We start from the raw sequence: 12,645 nt of genomic DNA on the forward strand, positions 1-12,645 counted from the left end.
ACATGAAATAGAATTTTAAACGCGTATTATAAATTTTGTTTGTTTGTTTGTTTGGGAATTTCGCACAAAGCTACTCGAGGGCTATCTGTGCTAGCCGTCCCTAATTTAGCAGTGTAAGACTAGAGGGAAGGCAGCTAGTCATCACCACCCACCGCCAACTCTTGGGCTACTCTTTTACCAACGAATAGTGGGATTGACCGTAACATTATACGCCCCCCACGGCTGGGAGGGCGAGCATGTTTAGCGCGACGCGGGCGCGAACCCGCGACCCTCGGATTACGAGTCGCACGCCTTATGCGCTAGGCCATGCCGGGCCTTGCGTATTATAAAACTAATTGATTTTAAATTAATTTAGTTTGAAAATCATTTTTCACTTTATGTTATCACAACTTCTAACAGGGCAGCAACATATTTTATGTCGTTAACTTCTTAAAGCATTATTAATAAAAAGTAGATGACAGGGGTGTAGATCCTGGGGGGATGGGGGAATTCACCCCCTTCATTTTAGGTGGGGGCATGGTGCATACAATCATCTTCCCCTACAGTTTGGTCTGTTGAATTGTTTTATTGCATCACAGGCCTACAAATTGTGTGTTCGTTCTTGTGATTCTCGTGTTTTTACCAATCGAATTACATAATTAGGCCTAGATGTAGGCTTTTTCCGTAACCGAAATGTACATCTTTAACATAGGCGTGCTTCTAAGCTTTTCGATCTAAGCGATAGTTCGTAAGTATCAGTCAGTAGGCCTAAGTATACATGCAAGTATCGTGGTAATAAGATTACTCTGTGACTGCATGTTTCCAGCTTTCAGGTTCACGTAATTAGAGATTAACAATTTGCAAATTGAAAAGTCCATATAAGTGGTTGGAAAAATCATCTCCCCCCATCGGGTGTAAAAAATCTACACCCGTGATAGATGGTATTGTTGAATCAAGCTCATAAATAGGGGTCGTAATCCGAATAATGGAAGGTCTGTTAGGAGTGTCCTTCTTTTACTAATGGTATAATTATGCATATTATTACTCTCGTCTATAGTATGTGTATTATTATTATTTTCACAACGTTTCGACCGGTGAACTCTCTGGCTGTTGTCAAATGTTCTAACAAACTTTTTTGTATGCATTACAATCAGAATGTTTGTTGTTTTAGTAGAATTACCAGGATTCGAACCCCACAACCTGTGATTCCTAATACAGTTACAGTGCCCAAATTCACGCTGCCAGAATGAACATCAAGAATGTTAAACATACAAAGAATGAACTTGGAGAACTTATACCAACAGAATGAACGTGAACAACCTCATCAGAATAAATTATCCAGTTGACTGTTTTCTCACTTATGCACTTCTAAAGACAATCATGATGGATGACCTTTGGCTTGGACTATCTGTATTTCTGGATACTATAAACCACATCAATGATTTTAAGTACAATATATGGCTCTTCACACGCACGCTTAACTTTGGAAATCTTCCTTTTTTATGACAGGAACATTTCAGCCATATCATGTTTTCTAGATGAAATCCACTCTTAACAGCAGTAACATCATAGTGACATTTTGTTTGGTTCTACCATGCCTCTGTCACTAGACATCGATTTATTACTATTGACTTCTGAAGAGCTTGTTTGTTGTGTTTTTATTTTGCGCACAGCTACATGAGGGCTATCTGAGCTAGCCATCCCTAACTTAGTAGTGTAAGTCTAGAGGGAAGGCAGCTAGTCATCACCATCCACCACCAACTCTTCAGCTACTCATTTACCAACAAATAGTGGGATTGACCATCACATTATAGTGCCCCCACAGCTGAAAGGGCGAGCATGTTTGGTGCAACAGGGATTTGAAACCGTGACTCAGATTATGAGTCAAACACCTTAACCCACCTGGCCATGCCGGGCATCTCCTGAAGAGAGTTTTTCACTTCTGGATGGTAGAATAACCAGTGTACCTGATGTCACTGGATGTGCAACTATTGGTGTAGTAGCCATCATGCACTGTATAGTGGTCTCCTGGTCATATACCACTAAGCTAACCTGATCTTGCATTCATGCCTTCACATAAAGAATGTTCCCAATACACACTTTCTTGATGTCACTTACTCTCACCATGAGTTACAGTGAAGTTCCCTACAGAAGGGTGATGTCCAGCTTCTCTTGTGCTGGACCATTACACTAAACTACTCATCACATCACTCATGTCTCTGGACCTTCCACCTTTCATCACCAAATTGGATCATACTACGGCAGCTTTTGAACCAGTATCAATCAACATTCTGCAAGGTTTTCCATTAATAAATCCACGAGCTCTCAGCTGATATTTCCTCAAATAATGAGCCTCTCTGCTCATCTGGGGCAAATGGAGTATTCTTATCTGAGTTCTTCCAGACTACCAGTAGTTGATGTTTTAATATTACAGGATCTGATGTTCTCATAACTGAAGAGATCTTTAGTTGTTTATTTGCAACTCTTATGTTTCAAGTTCCTTTGCCAACTGCAGAGCTTCCCTTAACCCTTTCAACTGCAAGAAGCGACTACAGTTGGCAGAAAATTAACATATATTGACAGTGGTTTTAATGACACTTGGGAGCATGAGTGGGAAACACAAGTATGAACAAACTGGAGCAGCAGATGACTAATGCTACCATAACTTAGGTCAGTTATTGACACCATAATGTCATAAACATCAATGTCACAGTGTCTTATATATCATCATGTATAACATATACTGCTTCTGCTAACTTACAATGTTTTTGATAGAGAAAATGACACTGACTGGGCCTGTATATGAAATTAATTATGCAGCAAAAGGGTTAAAAATGTACTTTTACTTTGCTTCTATCTAATTCTCATATCCTTGTCTGTCGTGGCATCCATAAACAAGCCAAGTGCTACCGAATCCACCATTTCACCTAGAGCACGTAGTTAAGGTAACTGGTCAAGCCTTACCAAATGGCCAGGAAGTTTGGCTAAGGTCTCTTCTTTTTTCTGTACCCTGTCTGTGCTCTGGATATTTCCTTCTGGTGTGTCACTCCGAACCTGTTGGATAAGGTAGTTAGCAGTGCTGGTAGTTGTTAAGAGTCTCAACTGAAACATTTCTAAATGTAACGCTAACCTTTGTAACATTAGTAGCTTGTTATTCACTATTTCAACTGAGTCCTATATATCTCCCATGAGGCTTTTCTATCATAATCCATTGATTTCTAAAGTGATCAGTACTTGAGGTGCACGTGAAGATAAAACAGCTTGTTATATGTCATCCAAGATGTCGTAATAGAATTGAAAGGCAAAGATTCTAAAATTGTTTTTATAATATTAAACAAAATACAGAAACACTGGTTTTATAATAACAACTTCTACAAAACTTCAAAAAACAATATTAACACATTGGCTGCCACATAATAAATTAACTATGGATAAAATTAAATGTTCAAAAGCTGCCAAGGAGTAACCACGGTGTCCCAAACTCACATATCACAAGTAACGTTTGGCTTTGAAACATAATAGTCTGTGACCTCCCAGCGTTTTGTGGTGTCCATAACCAAAAGTCAGTGGTCACTCATTGCTGGAGTACATGGCAGCCAACATGTTAACTCATAAAGAGAAACCTCTATAAAAATATGACTACTAAAAGCCAGCCCTTAACCAGCTTGTAAACTAAAGATTTCATACAAATAAGACTTGTTTCAACAACTGAGGGAAAACTAGTTTTCCCTGTAACTTTCCTAGTTTTCCCTGTAAACATGAAAGAGAACATGTCTGCACATACTCTTCATAATGCCCCCAAATTCAACATAAAGATGGTGGTAGGAAAGACATCCTGTCTCTGTTGTGTCGGACGACTGTGACTTTTACAAATCCCCCTTGGACACAAATGGTAAAATATACTTCATCACTAATATCCAATGTTAATTGGTACTGCTACCCTTTGAGATAAACATACTGAGTTTTATTTTTTCTGTTGTACACCTGATGAGAGTTCAAGCACATTTTCAAAAAACTATCATATGAAGTAACAAACATATGAAAGACAAAAAAATACACTTTCTTCACAATTTGGTGTTTGATACTTAAAGAAATTCTGTATTTTTCTGGAGAAGCTGTACATTTGATGAATACAGGTAACTAGAAGTAATGTTTCACCTAGGATCGAACAAGTGGTCGGATAATACTCACCAGATTTTCCTTTTGTCATTACAATAAAGTGAATCCTTGCGACAGCAACCAGAAGAAAAATGTTCATTATGTGGAAATCCATTCTGCTGGATTCAAAATAAAGATTTTCTCAACTGACCACTTGCAGTGGCTCTTCCAACCTTCAGTGACAGATGATGTTTCTTGTTACGTTGACAGATTGTGTTATTTTATGCTAGTAAATCAACTTTAGGGCCCTAAAAAAATATATATACAATAAGTGTTTATATCTGGACCAAATATAAAAACTACCATGAATACTAGTACCTGGCAATAATTATTTCCTAAGTAAACAGTAATTTTACATGTATCAAATTTTAAAGCAATTGTAAAATTACAAATTCCACTATCTGGTAATGTGGGTGTATCTGAAATCAATATTTAGTATTTACATATCTCATAAACATAAAAAACAGACCATGAATATCTGCTGTGTGTGTGTATCTCAAACCATTATTTAGTATTTATTTATATATGATCAAATTTTTGCAACAAAAACCAAATATACCATATATACCACTATGTGATAAACCAACATTTAGCATTTAGATATATATAGACAAATTTTTGTAACAAACATAAAAAAATATACCATGGATAATAGTAACTGCTAGTCAACATATCATACTATTCAGTACATACCTAAATATACCATGGATAATAGTAACTGGTGGTCAACATATCATACTATTCAGTACATACCTAAATATACCATGGATAACAGCAACTGGTAGTCAACATATCATACTATTCAGTACATACCTAAATATACCATGGATAACAGTAACTGGTGGTCAACATATCATACTATTCAGTACATACCTAAATATACCATGGATAATAGTAACTGGTGGTCAACATATCATATTATTCAGTACATACCTAAATATACCATGAATAACAGCAACTGGTAGTCAACATATCATACTATTCAGTACATACCTAAATATACCATGGATAACAGGAACTGGTGGTCAACATATCATACTATTCAGTACATACCTAAATATACCATGGATAATAGTAACTGGTGGTCAACATATCATACTATTCAGTACATACCTAAATATATCATGGATAACAGTAACTGGTAGTCAACATATCATACTATTCAGTACATACCTAAATATACCATGAATAACAGTAACTGGTGGTCAACATATCATACTATTCAGTACATACCTAAATATACCATGGATAACAGTAACTGGTAGTCAGCATATCATACTATTCAGTACATACCTAAATATACAATGGATAATAGTAACTGGTGGTCAACATATCATACTATTCAGTACATACCTAAATATACCATGGATAATAGTAACTGGTGGTCAACATATCATACTATTCAGTACATACCTAAATATACCATGGATAATAGTAACTGGTGGTCAACATATCATACTATTCAGTACATACCTAAATATACCATGGATAACAGTAACTGGTAGTCAGCATATCATACTATTCAGTACATACCTAAATATACAATGGATAATAGTAACTGGTGGTCAACATATCATACTATTCAGTACATACCTAAATATACCATGGATAATAGTAACTGGTGGTCAACATATCATACTATTCAGTACATACCTAAATATACCATGGATAATAGTAACTGGTGGTCAACATATCACACTATACAGTACATACCTAAATATACCATGGATAACAGTAACTGGTGGTTAACATATCATACTATTCAGTACATACCTAAATATACCATGATAATAGTAACTGGTAGTCAACATATCATACTATTCAGTACATACGTAAATATACCATGGATAATAGTAACTGGTAGTCAACATATCATACTATTCAGTACATACCTAAATATACCATGGATAATAGTAACTGGTAGTCAACATATCATACTATTCAGTACATACCTAAATATACCATGGATAACAGTAACTGGTGGTCAAAATATCATACTATTTAGTACATACCTAAATATACCATGGATAATAGTAACTGGTGGCCAACATATCATACTATTCAGTACATACCTAAATATACCATGGATAACAGCAACTGGTAGTCAACATATCATACTATTCAGTACATACCTAAATATACCATGGATAACAGAAACTGGTAGTCAACATATCATACTATTCAGTACATACCTAAATATACCATGGATAACAGAAACTGGTAGTCAACATATCATACTATTCAGTACATACCTAAATATACCATGGATAATAGTAACTGGTGGTCAACATATCATACTATTCAGTACATACCTAAATACACCATGGATAATAGAAACTGGTGGTCAACATATCATACTATTCAGTACATACCTAAATATATCATGGATAACAGTAACTGGTAGTCAACATATCATACTATTCAGTACATACCTAAATATACCATGGATAATAGTAACTGGTGGTCAACATATCATACTATTCAGTACATACCTAAATATACCATGGATAACAGTAACTGGTGGTCAACATATCATACTATTCAGTACATACCTAAATATACCATGGATAACAGTAACTGGTAGTCAACATATCGTACTATTCAGTACATACCTAAATATACCATGGATAACAGTAACTGGTGGTCAATATATCATACTATTCGGTACATACCTAAATATACCATGGATAACAGTAACTGGTGGTCAACATATCATACTATTCAGTACATACCTAAATATACCATGGATAACAGTAACTGGTAGTCAACATATCATACTATTCAGTACATACCTAAATATACAATGGATAACAGTAACTGGTGGTCAACATATCATACTATTCAGTACATACCTAAATATACCATGGATAATAGTAACTGGTGGTCAACATATCATACTATTCAGTACATACCTAAATATACCATGAATAACAGCAACTGGTAGTCAACACATCATACTATTCAGTACATACCTAAATATACCATGGATAACAGCAACTGGTAGTCAACATATCATACTATTCAGTACATACCTAAATATACCATGGATAACAGAAACTGGTAGTCAGCATATCATACTATTCAGTACGTACCTAAATATACCATGGATAACAGTAACTGGTGGTCAGCATATCATACTATTCAGTACATACCTAAATATACCATGGATAATAGTAACTGGTGGTCAACATATCATACTATTCAGTACATACCTAAATATACCATGGATAATAGTAACTGGTGATCAACATATCATACTATTCAGTACATACCTAAATATACCATGGATAATAGTAACTGGTGGTCAACATATCATACTATTCAGTACATACGTAAATATACCATGGATAATAGTAACTGGTAGTCAACATATCATACTATTCAGTACATACCTAAATATACCATGGATAATAGTAACTGGTAGTCAACATATCATACTATTCAGTACATACCTAAATATATCATGGATAACAGTAACTGGTAGTCAACATATCATACTATTCAGTACATACCTAAATATACCATGGATAACAGCAACTGGTAGTCAACATATCATACTATTCAGTACATACCTAAATATACCATGGATAACAGTAACTGGTGGTCAGCATATCATACTATTCAGTACATACCTAAATATACCATGGATAACAGTAACTGGTGGTCAGCATATCATACTATTCAGTACATACCTAAATATACCATGGATAATAGTAACTGGTGGTCAACATATCATACTATTCAGTACATACCTAAATATACCATGGATTATCGTAACTGGTGGTCAACATATCATACTATTCAGTACATACCTAAATATACCATGGATAATAGTAACTGGTGGTCAACATATCATACTATTCAGTACATACCTAAATATACCATGGATAATAGTAACTGGTGGTCAACATATCATACTATACAGTACATACCTAAATATACCATGGATAACAGTAACTGGTGGTCAACATATCATACTATTCAGTACATACCTAAATATACCATGATAATAGTAACTGGTAGTCAACATATCATACTATTCAGTACATACGTAAATATACCATGGATAATAGTAACTGGTAGTCAACGTATCATACTATTCAGTACATACCTAAATATACCATGGATAATAGTAACTGGTGGTCAACATATCATACTATTCAGTACATACGTAAATATACCATGGATAACAGTAACTGGTAGTCAACATATCATACTATTCAGTACATACCTAAATATACAATGGATAACAGTAACTGGTGGTCAACATATCATACTATTCAGTACATACCTAAATATACCATGGATAATAGTAACTGGTGGTCAACATATCATACTATTCAGTACATACCTAAATATACCATGAATAACAGCAACTGGTAGTCAACACATCATACTATTCAGTACATACCTAAATATACCATGGATAACAGCAACTGGTAGTCAACATATCATACTATTCAGTACATACCTAAATATACCATGGATAACAGAAACTGGTAGTCAGCATATCATACTATTCAGTGCGTACCTAAATATACCATGGATAACAGTAACTGGTGGTCAGCATATCATACTATTCAGTACATACCTAAATATACCATGGATAATAGTAACTGGTGGTCAACATATCATACTATTCAGTACATACCTAAATATACCATGGATAATAGTAACTGGTGATCAACATATCATACTATTCAGTACATACCTAAATATACCATGGATAATAGTAACTGGTGGTCAACATATCATACTATTCAGTACATAATGTAAATATACCATGGATAATAGTAACTGGTAGTCAACATATCATACTATTCAGTACATACCTAAATATACCATGGATAATAGTAACTGGTAGTCAACATATCATACTATTCAGTACATACCTAAATATATCATGGATAACAGTAACTGGTAGTCAACATATCATACTATTCAGTACATACCTAAATATACCATGGATAACAGCAACTGGTAGTCAACATATCATACTATTCAGTACATACCTAAATATACCATGGATAACAGTAACTGGTGGTCAGCATATCATACTATTCAGTACATACCTAAATATACCATGGATAACAGTAACTGGTGGTCAGCATATCATACTATTCAGTACATACCTAAATATACCATGGATAATAGTAACTGGTGGTCAACATATCATACTATTCAGTACATACCTAAATATACCATGGATTATCGTAACTGGTGGTCAACATATCATACTATTCAGTACATACCTAAATATACCATGGATAATAGTAACTGGTGGTCAACATATCATACTATTCAGTACATACCTAAATATACCATGGATAATAGTAACTGGTGGTCAACATATCATACTATACAGTACATACCTAAATATACCATGGATAACAGTAACTGGTGGTCAACATATCATACTATTCAGTACATACCTAAATATACCATGATAATAGTAACTGGTAGTCAACATATCATACTATTCAGTACATACGTAAATATACCATGGATAATAGTAACTGGTAGTCAACATATCATACTATTCAGTACATACCTAAATATACCATGGATAATAGTAACTGGTGGTCAACATATCATACTATTCAGTACATACCTAAATATACCATGGATAACAGAAACTGGTAGTCAACATATCATACTATTCAGTACATACCTAAATATACCATGGATAACAGAAACTGGTAGTCAACATATCATACTATTCAGTACATACCTAAATATACCATGGATAATAGTAACTGGTGGTCAACATATCATACTATTCAGTACATACCTAAATATACCATGGATAACAGTAACTGGTGGTCAACATATCATACTATTCAGTACATACCTAAATATACCATGGATAATAGTAACTGGTGGTCAACATATCATACTATTCAGTACATACCTAAATATACCATGGATAACAGTAACTGGTAGTCAACATATCATACTATTCAGTACATACCTAAATATACCATGGATAACAGTAACTGGTAGTCAACATATCATACTATTCAGTACATACCTAAATATACCATGGATAACAGTAACTGGTAGTCAACATATCATACTATTCAGTACATACCTAAATATACCATGGATAACAGTAACTGGTAGTCAACATATCATACTATTCAGTACATACCTAAATATACCATGGATAATAGTAACTGGTGGTCAACATATCATACTATTCAGTACATACCTAAATATACCATGGATAACAGTAACTGGTGGTCAACATATCATACTATTCAGTACATACCTAAATATACCATGGATAACAGCAACTGGTAGTAAACATATCATACTATTCAGTACATACCTAAATATACCATGGATAATAGTAACTGGTGGTCAACATATACTATTCAGTACATAACTAAATATACCATGGATAACAGTAACTGGTGGTCAACATATCATACTATTCAGTACATACCTAAATATACCATGGATAACAGAAACTGGTAGTCAACATATCATACTATTCAGTACATACCTAAATATACCATGGATAATAGTAACTGGTGGTCAACATATCATACTATTCAGTACATACCTAAATATACCATGGATAACAGTAACTGGTGGTCAACATATCATACTATTCAGTACATACCTAAATATACCATGGATAATAGTAACTGGTGGTCAACATATCATACTATTCAGTACATACCTAAATATACCATGGATAACAGCAACTGGTAGTCAACATATCATACTATTCAGTACATACCTAAATATACCATGGATAACAGAAACTGGTGGTCAACATATCATACTATTCAGTACATACCTAAATATACCATGGATAACAGGAACTGGTAGTCAACATATCATACTATTCAGTACATACCTAAATATACCATGGATAATAGTAACTGGTGGTCAACATATCATACTATTCAGTACATACCTAAATATACCATAGATAACAGTAACTGGTAGTCAACATATCATACTATTCAGTACATACCTAAATATACCATGGATAATAGTAACTGGAGGTCAACATATCATACTATTCAGTACATATCTAAATATACCATGGATAACAGCAACTGGTAGTCAACATATCATACTATTCAGTACATACTGAAGCTGGCAGCTGTTTCTAAACATGACAGTGAAAACTAAACAAGCTCCTTCATTGAATCATATTAAAAAGTAGATAAAATATTTACCTATGCTCATAAAAAATGTGTATATTACAGCTGTTTTATAACATTAAACCTTCACCACAAATGTTATATCATTTTCTGGACATGCAAATTAAGAAGTCGCTTTTATCACTGAAAGTACAGATTTGTACGGTTAGTTTGATCAAACCACAATCTTCTAAAAGCAAAAACCTACATTTACTACATTTAATGACAAACACATTTAAGCCTAACAAATATCTAATACACACTACTCTTTAATGAAGCCTAAAAGTTACCCTAAACACCTCAACATGTTAAGTGAAGCCCAAAAGTTATCCTAAACCTACATCTTAACATCTTAGTAAAGCCTAAAAGTTATCCTGAACATACATCATTTTAATGAAGCCCAAAAGCTATCCTGAACATACATCATTTTAATGAAGCCCAAAAGTTATCCTGAACATACATCATTTTAATGAAGCCCAAAAGCTATCCTGAACATACATCATTTTAATGAAGCCCAAAGCTATCCTGAACATACATCATTTTAATGAAGCCCAAAAGTTATCCTGAACATACATCATTTTAATGAAGCCCAAAGTTATCCTGAACATACATCATTTTAATGAAGCCCAAAAGTTATCCTGAACATACATCATTTTAATGAAGCCCAAAAGCTATCCTGAACATACATCATTTTAATGAAGCCCAAAAGCTATCCTGAACATACATCATTTTAATGAAGCCCAAAAGTTATCCTGAACATACATCATTTTAATGAAGCCCAAAAGCTATCCTGAACATACATCATTTTAATGAAGCCCAAAAGCTATCCTGAACATACATCATTTTAAAGAAGCCCAAAAGTTATCCTGAACATACATCATTTTAATGAAGCCCAAAAGTTATCCTGAACATACATCATTTTAATGAAGCCCAAAAGTTATCCTGAACATACATCATTTTAATGAAGCCCAAAAGTTATCCTGAACATACATCATTTTAATGAAGCCCAAAAGTTATCCTGAACATACATCATTTTAATGAAGCCCAAAAGCTATCCTGAACATACATCATTTTAATGAAGCCCAAAAGCTATCCTGAACATACATCAGAATTCTAAATAAAGTCCAAAAGTAAAACAACGTGCATAATTTTAATATTTAAGTGATGAAGTGAAATATTTGTAGGTATTATAACTACAAGTGGTTTCATAACAAGAATGAACCACTTTAGTCCTTCATAGCTACCCTTGTAATCCATCCTCAGGAGAACATATAATGTAAACCAAGCATCAATTTTCCTCTTCAATGCTTTTTAAGTAACAGCTTCTACAACTTACAACAACACCTTT

The 12,645-nt window shown here is 34.0% G+C and overlaps 1 protein-coding gene across 1 annotated transcript in view; it reads right to left on the reverse strand.

Annotated features, from left to right (window-relative positions):
• The window catches only part of LOC143227958 (transforming growth factor beta receptor type 3-like), a 49,650-nt gene that overhangs the window by 31,945 nt on the left and 5,060 nt on the right, over window positions 1-12,645 (reverse strand). The window contains exon 2 of the mRNA XM_076459308.1: window positions 4,171-4,385. Coding sequence (XP_076315423.1) covers window positions 4,171-4,252 — 82 coding nt within the window. The 5' untranslated portion in view covers window positions 4,253-4,385. The remainder of the gene's footprint in view (window positions 1-4,170; window positions 4,386-12,645) is intronic.

Source organism: Tachypleus tridentatus, chromosome 10, assembly GCF_004210375.1.
Source record: "Tachypleus tridentatus isolate NWPU-2018 chromosome 10, ASM421037v1, whole genome shotgun sequence".
Taxonomy (NCBI): domain Eukaryota; kingdom Metazoa; phylum Arthropoda; class Merostomata; order Xiphosura; family Limulidae; genus Tachypleus; species Tachypleus tridentatus.